General features: G+C 35.2%; 2 protein-coding genes across 3 annotated transcripts; one reads left to right on the top strand and one right to left on the bottom strand.

Annotated features, from left to right (window-relative positions):
• Positions 1-263: 263 nt before the first annotated feature.
• On the top strand, positions 264-2292 carry si:ch211-105j21.9. Of its 2 annotated transcripts, none has more exon segments than NM_001386781.1 (4): positions 264-290; positions 990-1506; positions 1597-1752; positions 1971-2292. In NM_001386781.1, coding segments are annotated over 3 exon segments (894 nt in total). In that variant the 5' UTR covers positions 264-290; positions 990-1010; the 3' UTR covers positions 2213-2292.
• Positions 2076-10760, bottom strand: sycp1 (synaptonemal complex protein 1). Its single transcript, NM_001118894.1, is given in 32 exon segments — positions 2076-2710; positions 2803-2886; positions 2980-3087; positions 3168-3242; positions 3329-3469; positions 3552-3677; positions 4085-4177; positions 4280-4390; positions 4487-4603; positions 4741-4803; positions 4884-4946; positions 5032-5113; positions 5207-5277; positions 5364-5481; positions 5821-5924; positions 6062-6166; positions 6251-6367; positions 7094-7155; positions 7245-7312; positions 7444-7628; positions 7709-7803; positions 7874-7982; positions 8147-8220; positions 8956-9022; positions 9110-9168; positions 9279-9352; positions 9435-9502; positions 9603-9767; positions 9944-9987; positions 10101-10182; positions 10298-10424; positions 10678-10760. Coding segments are annotated over 31 exon segments (3003 nt in total). The 5' UTR covers position 10424; positions 10678-10760; the 3' UTR covers positions 2076-2563.
• Between the last annotated feature and the right edge of the window lie 4026 nt (positions 10761-14786).

The following is a 14786-nucleotide window of genomic DNA, read 5'->3' as shown; positions in this document are numbered from 1 at the left end:
GTCAATCTAATAAATCAGCTCTTACATACAGTACATAAAGAAAAACACAGTACATGTGCATCAGTGTAAAGTATACGCAAGTGTTAAAAATGGCTGAACACCTGCCTCCTCACTGCCGGAAGAGGCAGTCAGGCGTTCAGGCCCGGCCCCTTCTACCTGTTTGTTTGACGTGGAGCCGAGCGAGTTGTTTTCTTTAGGGAGTGGAAAAAGACTCGAGCAGGTGGGGGGAGGGTAATAACTGCTGCGAAGCACTTCCTGCTTATACTACAACAGTTTGTTTCAGCTTACAGGTAAGTTCTTCTCTTGTTTTTACATGTAAATACTGTCTTTATATATAAACTACAAGAACACAAACACTGTGAATGAATGTGAGATAAAAGCGATGATAGTTGTAGAACAAAAAGAGACAAGCAATATCTGTTTTTAAAAAGATTCTGACATGACTTGTTCTTATACTGGATGCAAAGTAATTAAAATTGTCGGCGAGAGCATGAGGCCACTTGAGGAAATTCTGAGATGGTTGGCATCAATAAAAATGGGTCGGTCATGGTTGTTTGTTAGTCTATTCAAAACCATGTGGTTCTTTCTTGTCTTCAGTTTCATGTCAGCGCCATTTTAGTCATTATGAGTCATCTTCTAAATATCTCTGAGTTCTTCTAAACTCACATATTGTGTGCATTTCATTTCATTGTACAGATTGTTCATTTAAATATTGAGCACAGAAGTAATTATTGTTTCGTACAAGAACATGTAAAGTTGAATTAATAAGTGATAAAATACAAAGGAAGTCATGCTGATGCACTTTACCAGAAATAAACATACTTTCGCAAATGGAAAGTTTGCAAACCGCCTAGCAGGAAACCACATGTCAACACCACATACAGATAAAACACAGCAAACTAGGCCATGAGCTGTATGAAACTCTCAACTCTTAACTCTGAACCTACAGTGACTTATGCTCTGTATATATGCTATGTTTTGTTTTAAAGCTGACAGCAATTGCAACAGTCATGGGTGTGTTTACTTTTCGACATTTGGTATGGGGCCAACTAATCTTACTTACATTAGTCTTAAATAAAATAACGGATGCACAACAGACCCATGAGTCACTGAAGAATGCAACAACAGCTCCACCTCTGAATGCAACAGGAAACCACACAGCAAACAATGCCTCAAATGCATCCAGCAATTCAGTATACAGTAATAATACAACAACTCAAAGCAGCTCGACAACCCAGATGACCCCTACTGTCTCCACGAACAATACTTCAGGAACCACCCTGAGCAATTTGACAGTCACAGCATCAGCAGAACACCCAACTACAACAGAAAATGATAAGACAACCCAATTGGTCACATCTTCAACAACCACCACCAATTTAACAGCAGTCGCTTCCACAAACAGCACGGAAAAGGCTACATTGTTAAGCACGAAACCAGTGACCGAAACAACAGCGATAACTTACACAGTTCCAAACGGCACACATTCTGTCATCGACTCTCAAGGTTGGTTTAAACATAAATCAGCAATAAAAATGTAAAGCAAATAAAGGTGTTTACCCTCCATAATTATTCCCGCTTTTACTTTTTCAGCAGGTCTGAATCGTTCAGAGCAGTCTCTGACCATTTTTTTCAGCGTTCTCCTTGGTCTAATAGTTTTGGTAACTCTGGTACACTTTGTGTACAAGTTCAGTAGGAGCAAAGAAAGAAGTATCCAATATACTCATCGCCGTCTCCAGAATGATGATACAGGTAAAGTAAAACTGTTTATGATCTTATTAGCAATGTTAACTAAATAAAGTCCACACAATAGTCTAGAAATAGGTTATATTCTAGGAAAACCATTCATTTTCAACACTATGCCATCAGTCATGCACATTTAATCTAGAGTCTAGTTTTCAGTCATTAAAAAGATGTAATGTTCACTGAAAACTAAGAATAGTATTGTTGTCTGTATATTACATTCACAGGTGAGCCTTTTGCAGTGGCAGATGACACAATGGTCATTTCAGGAGGACTCTATGACGGCCCTCAGATTTACAATCCCACCATGACAGTCCAGAACGAGGAAGAATTCCAGACAGACGCATATGGATTTGCTTCCAGACCCACTCAGTTCCGCTTAGAGTTTCTGAGAGAGGATCAAGACAAAGCACTCGACCATGAGACCTCCACCTTTCAGACATTCCAAGCACAAGACCAAGAGCCTTGAGATCTCAGCAACAAACCACTTTTATTAAAGAAAACAAAATAAAAAAAATCTGAAAATGCTACTTTAAAATGAAGCATCAATTTCAAGAGAAGAACAGTTTATTTTTTGTTAAATTCAACTGTTAAATTGCATTTTTTAAAATCTCCAAATTGATGAAGTCACTGAACAACAACAAAACAATGTAAACAAAGTATTTAACTAACTGCGACAGAACAGGTTATTTAAATAAAGATTTTAAGGTACTGTATATTAAATGATATTACGGAGAAAATCTTTACTGAAACCTTAGAATAAATAATGTAAATATTTTTGCTCACTCAGCAGAAGCTGTAATGTTTAACAAAAACACTTTCAAGCAAAGATTTTGTCTGTTACTTTTTTTTTCTTCTTATCTGAACGGCTGACGGTGGTCCATCCAGCATCTCGCATTCGCTTTATCGCAGCCAGTTTCAACGCTGTACCTGGAGACTTATTCATGAATGAACTCTGCACCTGCACCTGTACATCATTTGCACATGTTGACAGTAAAAAAAAAGAATGATAAAAAGTCAATGTTTAATAAAACTGTTTTAATGTGTGCTTCTTTTTACCTTGTTAAACATGTCCAGGCTCTCTGTGTTTGGATCTTTTGGCTGCATTGGTTTCTTTGATTTAACGGGTCTTGGAGAGAAACTCTGTACACCAGATATAGTATATCAAGAAAGAGTAGCACAAGCCACAAACCTAAATGTCAATGTGTAGGTAAGTTACTAGTGTTAAAAAATTACCAGTATATCATTGCTGTCTGAGGTGTCTGACTTCGGGTCCAGCTTCAAAATATTTTTCTTCCAAGACCCCATAATCGCAGGTGTGGGAGGTGTGCGAATTCGGAATGACTGAAGCAGAAAATAGACTGGCTCATATAAACGCCTAAGATGAATGATGACTAGCGTAAACTGTTCAGGCTGCACCATACCTTTATTTGAGGCGTTGTTCCAGTTGCTTTGCTCCGGGTCCATAATGGGTTATGAAGGACTTCCTGCACTTCTCGCTTACATCAATAATAAAACAAAGAAACTGTTAGATGGTAGATGTGAATAATATGAACATACAAAATGATAATGGAATGAAACCTACAGCAGGAGTGCAAGATGCATTGCTTGTTGGAGATTCATTTTCTTCATCATTTAAAAGATCGTAAACATTCCTCTTCGTGCAGCTAGCTTTAGGTGTTTTGGACATTTTGTTTCTACCTTTCTTTGCTTTGTTGTCAGTTATCTAAAACAAGATTTTTATATTTCACTGTTCTCTTTCAATTGCCATGTACACATTTGGTATTTCAACTGACAAGTTTTGATACCTGCTGAAGTGTGTCTTTTTCACAACGTGACAATGGTGTCTTCAGGACCACCTTTTCTGCTTTTAGCTTTTCAAGTTGTTCTCTCAGCTCATCATTCTCCACTTGCAAGTGGGACAGCTCCAGTTCCTAAATTTAGAGGCATTTATTAGCAGTTATATTTTTAATCCCAAAACTCTTTATTATACCACTAAAGCAGGGGTGTCCAAACTCCATCCTAAAAGGCCGGTGTCCTGCATAGTTTAGCTCCAACTTCCTTGAACACAATCTGGAAGTTTCTAGTATAGCTAGAAAAAGCTTGATTAGCTGGTTTATGCGTGTTTAATTGGGGTTGAAACTAAAATATGCAGGACACCGTCCCTACAGGTCGGAGTTTGGGCACCCCTGAACTAAAGAATCTAAGTCCTGTTATGCAGACTTTATTTGACCGCCACAAAAACAATGTGGATTTATGAATAATATTTCATAATTGAATTCTGATTACCAAATTAAATTGCAAGTTGTTAAGTTAGGCCATAAAAAGTTCAAATAAATACCAGTGAGGCTTTGCTTGCATTGACTTCAGCTTCTTTCATTCGTTTTTCACTCAGCTCTGCATCTTTTTCTTCTAACATTTTGTCATACTCATGCTGGAAAAAAGGGAAAAAAGGGAAAAAACATAACAAATGTGTAAATGCTACATATTTTAGAACTTCAGTGAACATAAAGGAACTTAAAAAAATGAAAAATACCTTGTGCCTCTCCATCAAAGCAACCATGTCTGATATCTTCTGCTGGCATTTGATTTCGGTCTCATCTTTATTCTTCAATGCTTCCGTGGCTGTTTGCTTCAATTTATGCACCTGCAAACAAAATATTTTAAACAATTTAGGATCACTTTATGCTTCTTTTGTAGGTACTGCATTACAATAAAAAATAAAATAAAATAAAAAAAACACCTCAAGGTCGAGTTGTGCCTCAGATGTGGATTTCTCATGAAGGTCTGATCTTATTTTCTGAAGTTCCTCGTTGTGATGTTTCTTAACACGATCCAAATCTTCCTTCAATTCCTTTACCTACAAAAAGAAATGTCAAATATTGTATAATAAGGTATATAAAACACTCTCACTGGATACCATTTAAACAACAGTTGTGACCATGATTGAATTAAACATGATCCATTGACCAAAATAATAGTAAGTAAATGACATACCTCTTTCAGACATTCTTCGTGAGCTTTTGTTTTGGTTTCTAGTTTTGTTTTAAGATTAGTCAGCTAAACAAAAGATAATGACATAATGATTTTGAGCACAACAGTGCATATATGCACAATTTAGTTGTATATGTTTTCTTTACTTTTGTGTCCAGAGCTTTGATTTGCTTGTCTTTCATCAGAAGTTCTTTCTTTGCACCTTTGCCCTATTGGAATTATTAAACATGAATTGTTAGACGAAATACCCTTCCAAACTTCAAGAATTGTAAGTGTATAATAGTATAAACATACACTCTCTCTCAACTGCTCCTGAACATTTCTACTCTCTTCATCTTGCCCAGTGATTTTTGCTGATAAAATATCTACCTGCTCTCTGAAAAATGAAAAGTGTTGATAGTAGAAAACGTAAAACTACAAATAAAACCAAATCTTCAAAGCTGCAATAAAAGGTCTCTTCTAATCTTACTGAAGCTGTCGTTTTTCTCTCTCAAGTTTCTCTACTTCAGTCTTCTCTCTTTCTGCATTTGCTTTGCTTTCCTGTAAATAAACAAAAACATTGTATAAGGTCAAACAGGTCAAATTTCATATTTAAAGCACCTAGAATCTTGATTTATTTTACAAACCATTAGTTGACACTGAAGGACTTTCTTTTCTAAGGCACCACTCTCTGCCTGCTTTTGAATGGTGTCTTTCTGTGTCTGCAGGTCATTAAGCTTCAGTTTCAGCTCCTTATTTTTTTCCCTTGAAGACAAGAAGACAAGTTCCATAACACTGAACAGATCTCACTTATTCTTTAGCATTATAGGAACTGTAACCTGCATATCAGTTTAATCTCATATTCTTTTTACCCTGTTTCCACATAAACGTTCTTGCAACACAATGATCTGCAAATATATTTTGGAACTAAAAGCTAAATTCCATTGCTTGTATAACCACCTATATGCAGACTGTAGCTGTACAGTATATTAAATAGTAAGCATTATATATACCAGACATTTACATTCATTGTTTTTAACATGAGAGATTCAGTTCCAGATTTAAAATAAATAAATAATAATTATATAAACATTTTAAACTTACTTCTCTTGTTTTATGTCCCTCTCCAATTTTTCCACCTTTTTTGATGATTTACAACGACTCTCCAAAGCTCCTGACAATTCTTCCTCCATCTCTTTCAATTTAGCCTAGAATGAGTAGAACATGCAATCTGTTTGACCACATTCATTCACATCCTTTATATCCTAATATTTCCTGTGTAATATAATGAAAACTTAAAACAAAATGTGTCTCAAATGCACAAACATAGAATCAAATTCTTTACCTCTTTCAAACTGACTTGTTCTTGAAGGTTTTCATTTTCACATCTAACTTTAGTCAGGGTCTCCTGCATGCTTTTATTTTCTGTGGTGATGTTCTCTACTGTGTCCTGAGGGAGTTGAATGTTAGTTATGATCCCCATTATTAAAAATTGTTTTCACAAACATTGATGAATGCTTAAAGACTCTCTTACCTTCAAATGATTTGCTTCACTTTGTGTCTCTTTAAGTGAGGTAATAAGTTTGAGTATCTGAGTCTCGCTAGCCTTTAATTCCTCCTTTATGGAGCAAAGAGAGTTTGACTTCTCATCCTGTTACACAAACATTAGCTAAGTTTCCATCCAAAAATGCAAATTAACTTTGTGAAAAACTGGAATGTCACATAAAAGATGAGCAAATAAAGCAGCGTTTCCATCCAACTAGTCAAAAAGAACAAAATCGTCAATGCCTGATTAACTGGCACCTAATATCAACAGTAAAAATGAAATTTGCTGGGTTAGGAGAAGCTTTTCGTTATTTAATAAATGACTTGCACCTCAGCAGACAAATGCTATAACACAATGAATGGCCGGTGGCCTCTGAAGGCATGAGACAAGGAGTGCAGACGCTCTTGACAGTTCTGGAGGTAATTAATAATATAATAACACTAATACTGAAACAGTTAAGGTGTTTTAGCATGACCAAAACTAAATTTCAGATGTTTTACAGTGTGCTCAGCCTTCTGGTTTGCCCATTCTTTCACATTTTTATCATAACATGAACTCTTATAACATCACATGACCATTTTTAATGCACATACTGTAATTTGTTTGGTAAAAGTGTTACCATCATAGTTTATGCGCATCTTTTCTTATCGAATAAAAAGTTTATCCTAATCTGTTATGAACATCTCTTTTTATGTGCATTTTCAAAATGTATGTGCATCTTGGCGTTTCCATAAAGTGATTTTTAAAAAATAGGTGGATGGAAATAGCTATTGTGTTTCATAAATGCATATAGCAAATAATGTGAATGCTCAAACAGCTGTAAATATATACCAGGTCTTTTCTGAGTATTTGTAATTGCTCGCAGTGGTCCACATTTTGGCTCTTGGTAACTTCTGATTGGAGACAGTGGAAACGGTGATGTTAGAATAGTATAAAGCAGCAGCTGTGTTATTTTTTCTTAACACGAACAGTGCTAACACACCTATCTCTGCATTTTTTTCACTGAGATCATTCATCACTGAGCTTAGTTTTGTCTCAAGGTCTTGTGCCCTAAGAAAACAAAGGAATCATGAATTTTTAAAGGTCTTAAATATTGCATTTCTTGCTTACTTGTGCTATGGGCTTGAGCTGGATTTGCAAAACATGCTAGTACTTGTCCTGATATGTTCTCCTTAACATACCTCTGTATTTCAGATGTTAGTGAGGATTGCAAAGAATTCACTGTCAGCTGCATATCCGCAAGTTGGTTTGTTCGTTGCTCTTTGATGTTGTTCAGGTCCTCTATTTCTGTGTCTTTCTTTTGAAGAAGTTTCTCATGGTTTTCCATGGTTTGTTCAAGTTTGTAAGTTAAGGCTCTCTGGTTTTCCTTGGAAAGGTGACATAATATGTAGCTTTTAATGTTTTTACTAGCAAGTTTGAATAATCAGATTTTGTACAAGAACAAACCTCCAGCTCCCATTTGAGCTGCTGTATCACATTGAGCTTCTCTTCAAGTGCTTCTCGGTCCTGTGTAGCACTGTGGAGTAGTTCCTGGTGTTTTCCTATAAAAAACATAAAGAATCTTAAATGACTTCAAGGACATGTTGATACAAATGTTTTATGAATTCATACTTGAAGACTCCTCTAGCACACTGCAGATGTGCTGTGTCTCCTGAAGTTTGAGGGAAACATCTTTAAAATCATTCTCTTTCTTTTGGAGTTTTTCTTGAAAAATGGCAACCTTAAAAAAAAAAAAAAAAAATCAACAAAATGAGTGTTTAGTTACAATAGGGAAACAAATACAGGTGAATGTTACTGAATGTAACACTTTTCAAACTCATAATTATTAAAGCAAACACTGCCCTCTTCAGGATGAACGAAAGACTCATAAGCAAAGGCACTTACCTGCTCCTCCTTGAACTGGCATTCACTCTCAAGCTGCACTTTAAGATCTTCAAACTGTGCAAGGCATTCTCTTACTGCAGGATAGTTTAAATATTTCATTACGTTGTTGCAAATACAGTACATTCGTAAAACCGATGAATAACAGGGTTTCTGCAGGTTTTATCAAGTTAAATTTAAGACTTTAAGACATTAAGACCCTTTGAATAAAATTATAGACTCATAAAGAGCTAAAGACTAAGGAATTTTTCAAATGCCCAATCAAAAAAAGAAATTATTTAATACATTTAATAACACAATAATAAATTAATAATACATTTAAAAAATATTTCTTAGAAAAATAGTTTAAATATTGTGTAAAAACAAGCAACATCTACTTGTATCCATACACTTTTTTCCCCCAAAAACAAACAAACATTTTTTAAAGTTAAAATAATGAACAAATGTTTTAAAAACTATAAAAATCTAAATTTATGCATAACAATCTATCAGGGTCGGAGTCCTCAGCAGTAAATACATGGAGTCCTTTTAAACAAATGTTGATTGTAAGGAAAATAGTTAAACTATTATGATAAAGAGTTTAAAAAATGACCAAATGTTTTATTGACCTACATTGTTGGTGATTGTTTGACCAGATTGGGTATACATTAACAAAGGAAAATTAGGACTTGTTTAAAAAAAGATTTAAGACCTACAACTCAATATTCCAGTAAATTTAAAACAATTTTAACTCAGAAAATTTAGATTTTGGGATTTAAAACATTTTAAGACTTTTTAACACCCCGCAGAAACCCTGAATAATAAAAAAGCACATTTCAACATATCCTGCTGATCTGCTTCTGCCTGCTTCCGAAGACTTTCAAATGCTGCCACCATCCTCTGCAAATTAACAAATTACAGTGCCAGGTAAATAAATAAAAAATATACATAATATATAAAATAGGAAAATAAAAATGATATAGTTACCTGAACATTCTCACTGATCTGCATGAACAGATCATGAGTTTCTTCCCGTTCAGCTTCAACTATTCAGGCAAAATAAAAAACACATTACTGTTCACTAATAACTGGCATCGAATTAATAATTTGCGATTATGCAATATGACATCATGTTATAATGTTCTCTCACACTTACAAAAATTCATTTTCTCAGCAGATCTCTCAAATGTGTCCTTTAGTATGTTACACAAATTTCTGGTTGCATTAGTTCTGCATAATAAAAATAATCATGATAAAAACAATAGTATTATACAAAATGTAACAAAGATTTTAGCAAAGGAGATGTACATACTTATTTCTAAGGTCTTCATTCTCATTGAGTTGATCCTCTAATTTAATGCTTAGACTTTCATTTGCGAACTGCAAAGGACATACATGATAAATTAAGTATTCGTTCTTCAGTATAAGGCAGGCAAAAACAAATGCATGTAATGTACTTGTATTTGCTGATGAAATTTACCTGCAGCTCCTGAATAGCTTTGCGCTGTGTCTCTATGGTTTTTCTGTTCTCCTGAATTTTTCTGTCTTTTTGTGAAATATCTGAATCGGTTCTGAACTTCCAGAGTTTGATTTTCTCAGCTTCATCGAGCAGTTTGGAGTACAGCTGGCTAGATCTTAAAGACGTCTACAATGCAACAACAACAAAAAGCTCCTTGGTAATTTACAGTACTTTGATGTATTTCTATTATGCAATGAATTTTCAACACAGGCCTTAAACCATTGTAAAACATAAAATGAATGTTTAATTCACCCTTTAAGCAATACACTTCAATACAAAATTAAATAAGAATTAAATCAGACCTCTTCCTTTTCCATTGGCAAGACTGCAGCCTTCTTCATACCCTCTTGAAGAATAAAGGAATATGAATAATGTACATCCAATGTTGCTTTTAAGAATGACATTCACATAAAGCCAAATATTTATTACAATACACCTTTGAATTTATTTAAACCTTACCAGCTCTTGGTGACTTAGTAGGAAGCACCATTTTGGATGGAAATGGCAGGCTCGTCTCCATATCTGAACACTTACTATAACTCTACAAATAAAAATACTGGCATCATCCAACAATTAAACGCTCACACAGTAGTTTTAGCAGCCAGAGGTCAAATAACGTTAGCAACATTGTACCACAAACAAAGAAGTTTGCCAACCTGATTTGAAGCAGAAAAAAGCGTTTTTTCTTCAAACAAGCCTGTTTCCTGAGGCTTCACTGCAGACACTTGATGTAAATGAGCTCTTGAGGGCACCAACAGTTTGAAGTTGAATGCTTTTTGCATGCTGTGGAGTCAAACGAAATATATCACTTCAAAAACCCTCAGAACTATAACGTTACACCGAAATGCTTTAGTGTTGAGGTTTTCCCCTTTGACATGCTAGCAGAATAAGAAACGTCGAGTCGAGTAGATGCGATTGATGGAATTCGGCTGATAATAAAAGCAAAAAAGACTGCTAAAGTAACCTTATTTGTTACTGTTGTTTTATTATAAGTCGCGTTTATGTACGTAAACATATTTTTAAAAACAAGTTTTACCTTTAAACAAGTCACCAAAGCTTCTCGACGGACTTTGTGTTGAATAGGACTCTAATGACCACCAACGGTTTTTAACTGACCTCCGTTTGAAACGCGTGACGTCGATTTTAAATTAATTGATTCAACACAGCTGTCACATCGCGCAAACAAATAGTCATATAGACCATTTCAGTGTGTTCATGTTGATGTCGCTGGCCCATAAGCATTTCAAACTATTTCATAACTGTAGCAAGAGGTAATTCTGTCATAACTTAGCGTTAAAGCAGCTGTCATAACATTATTAATACGCTACGTGCCATTTTTTGGACTCTCGGAAAGCTATAGAAATAAAAAATGTAAAACTGGAAGAGCGCGGTTAAGTTGGTTTGGTTTTCGATACGTTATGGCATTGTTTACATCCGTCAAAATGGTCAATAACATGTTCAACAGTCTTCAGGTCATCTGAATTTGGAAACATTAAGTGGAAGTAAAGTTACTAAAAGATACATTTTAATAAGTAATACAGAAGATGGGTATCTTTTAAAATTTTACACAGAATTTATCCAGTAAAAGATTTATTTGAACGTTTTGAAGTGGAGAAAACTCTTGCAATTTTTGTCGTATTGTTAGAGAATCTGTTACTCATTTGTTTTTATAATGTGTTTATTCAAGATTATTTTAGTCCAAATAAGACATGCTCTATAGGTGAATTGGGTGAGCTAAATTGTCACTATGGTGTATGTGTGTGAATAAGAGTGTATGGGTGTTTTCTAATGATGAGTTGCAGTTGGAAGGGCATTCGCTGCGTAAAACATGCTGCATAAGTTGGTTCATTCTGCTGTGGTACTACACTGTGTAACATTAGAAACAGAAAAGCTAATAAATATGAAGCATTATGTAAATTTTATTTGATTTAATAAATGTCGTGTTATTATTATCTTACCTATTGATTTATTTTACCCCTGACATCTGTTTATACTTGATTAAATAGCCAATATAATTTCTCTCATTTTTATTTATTTTGTCCATAATTGGTGGTGTAGTGGGAAGCGCTGTCGCCTTACAGCAAGAAGGCCGCTGGTTCGAGCCAGCTATGTCAGTTAGTATTTCTGTGTGGAGTCTGCATGTTCTACCCTTCAGGGACGGATTTAACCAATAAGCAAGGTAAGCAGCCGCTTAGGGCTCCAGGAAATCAGAGGACCCCTAAATAAATACCTAGAATTATACCTATATAACATTTTTCCTATTGTAATTTGTATGATGAAAATTTGGATGTAGTTATTACATCTGCGCAAATGTGTCCCCCACCCTTAATCATGGACCAGACAAATCAGTAGATTTAATTTGAAAAACTAAATTCTTCATTTATTGAATTAGTTCAATTTTTAGTTGTGATTTCATATTCAAAAGTTTTATAAGATGTTACAAGATGCTTTACATGTTATTATTCTGCATTAAAATAAAATGTAGAAAAGGAGAGCAAGTTATATAACGGTGAAAAAACAGCAAAATAAATGAAAGTACAAAAGTTGCATTTTAGAACTTTAGGGCCACATGGCTGGAATTGCTTGGGGCCCCAAATCACTAAATCCGTCCCTGCTCCCCTTGTTCACGTCGGTTTCCTCCGGTTTCCCCCACAAGTCCAAAGACATGTGCTATGAGTGAATTGGGTGATCAAATGCCCGTAGTGTCTGGGTGTAAATGAGTGTATGGGTGTTTCCCAATGATGGATTGCAGCTGAAAAGGCATTCGTTGCATAAACATGCTGGATAAGTTGCCGGTTCATTCCATTGCGTTAATGAAGGGACTTAGCCGAAAAGAAAATGAATGTTCATAATTGTTGAGAGATGTATCTTCTTTCTTCTCCTAAGTTTGTACATGTTTACAATAAAAAAACAGCTGTTGGACAACTCACAATCGAAATGCACACTTGTCCCAAATCAGTCAAAACTTATCTAAAATTAAATATTTACCCTACAGTTTGTTATAAAGAATCATAATTACAACATAATTGTCCTCTTTGCTGGCATACAAACGTTTGATGAGAAAAACATCATTTTAATTTTCTCAGTTTATGTGGATCCACATGGAGTTCAGAGTAAGCCTCTTTTATTTTCAAATTAAGTTCACATTTGTCATGTACAAATATGTGGTTTTGCTTCATAATTAAAGCGTATAGGCTACATTCTTCATTATTTAGGCTAAATAAAAAATGAAATGTAATAGCTTAAAATGTAAGATATAATTGCAAAATATACAAGAAAGGTTAAAATATTAAGTCAACGGATAAATTATTAATTAACTAAACTATAATTACATTATAATAGCAATATAATATTAAATATGAATTAAAATATGTGTTGCACAAGGGTCCAAAGGTAATGTAAACTTTGACGAAAATAAATCCACACTCTCAGAAACAAAAGTACAGGAACTTTCACTTGTCAGTATCTTTTCAAAAGATATATACACTCACAGGCCACTTTAATAGGTACACCTGTCTAACTGCTTGTTCAAGCAAATGGCAGCAACACAATGCATTTAGGCATGTAGACATGGTCAAGACGATCTTCTGCAGTTCATACCGAGCATCTGAATGGAGAAGAAAGATGATTTAAGTGACTTTGAACGTTGCATGGTTGTTTGTGCCAGATGGGCTGGTGTGAGTATTTCAGAATCTGCTGAAAATTTACTGTATCTATCTGAATATTGGGATTTTCACACACAGCCATCTCTAGGGTTTACAGAGAATGGTCCAAAAATGTGAAAATGTACGGTGAACAGCAATTCTGTGGGCGCAAATGCCTTGTTGATGCCAGAGGTCAGAGGAGAATGGCCAGACTGGTTCAAGCTGATAAAAAGACAACATTGACTCAAATAACCACTCGTTACAACCGAGGTATGCAGAAGAGCATCTCTGAACATGTCTCATGTCCAACCTTAAGGCAGATGGGCTACAGCAGCAGGGGACCACACCGGATTGCCACTCCTGTTGGCTACAATTCGCACAGGCTCACCAAAATTCAACAATAGAACATTGGAAAAATGTTGCCTGGTTTGACGAGTCTCGATATCTGCTGAGAAATTCGGATTGTAAAATCAGTCAACAACAACATGAAAGCATGGATCCATATTGCCTTGTATCAACAGTTCAGGCTGGTGGTGGTGGTGTAATGGTGCGGGGGATATTTTCTTGGCACACTTTGGGCCCATTAGTACCAATTGAATATCGTGTCAACGTCACAGCCTACCTGAGTATTGTTGCTGACCATGTACATGCCTTTATGACCACAGTATACCCATCTTCTGATGGCTACTTCCAGCAGGATAATGCGTCATGTCATAAGGCGTGAATCATCTTAGACTGGTTTCTTGAGCATGACAATGAGTTCACTGTACTTAAATGGCCTCCACAGTCACCAGAACTCAATCCAATAGAGCAATTGAGATGCTGTGTAATTGGAGATTTGCATCATGGATGTGCAGCCGACAAATCTGCAGCAACTGTGTGATGCTATCATGCATTTTAGTGCCCAAATGTACCTAAAAAGTACCTTTGAGGTAACAACATGGATCCTTCAGGTACAAGTACGTATCTTTTGAAAAGGTACTGCCCTAGTGACAGCTCCTGTACCTTTATTTCTGAAAGTGTAGTAGTATAGATAGCCTACATGGCTGTTAATAGTTTATTTCTATTTTTATTGGATTTTAAAATCCAAATAATTCCCAAAGCTAACTTAACTTGTTACAGCTTCAATATTAACTTTGCATTTTGATTATAGAACTTAACCAAAGAATCAAAATGCACTTACCTTACCGAAGACTCAACAGGACACTATAGGCTTAAAGGAGATGAAGCAATTCTTTATAGAATGAGATATGTTTTAGCCATTATTAATCAACAATCAAACAATATTCATTTAAACTGGCTCTGACAGATAATTATTTGCCATTTCAAAAGCAATTTACCATAAGACTATAAACAAATACTGCATTTACAGTGTTTTAAACAAGAACAGTCTTTCATCATTGCATTTCTAGACTTTCTTAAGGACAAGAATAAACAAAATAGCTGTCATTGATGAAAAAAAAACATCGCACACTAATATTGAATTAGATTATCAGACATA

This window comes from Danio rerio, chromosome 6 (assembly GCF_052040795.2).
Source record: "Danio rerio strain M-AB ecotype USA chromosome 6, GRCz13ab, whole genome shotgun sequence".
Taxonomy (NCBI): Eukaryota; Metazoa; Chordata; class Actinopteri; order Cypriniformes; family Danionidae; genus Danio; species Danio rerio.
This window is presented reverse-complemented; position numbering and strand designations above follow the sequence as displayed.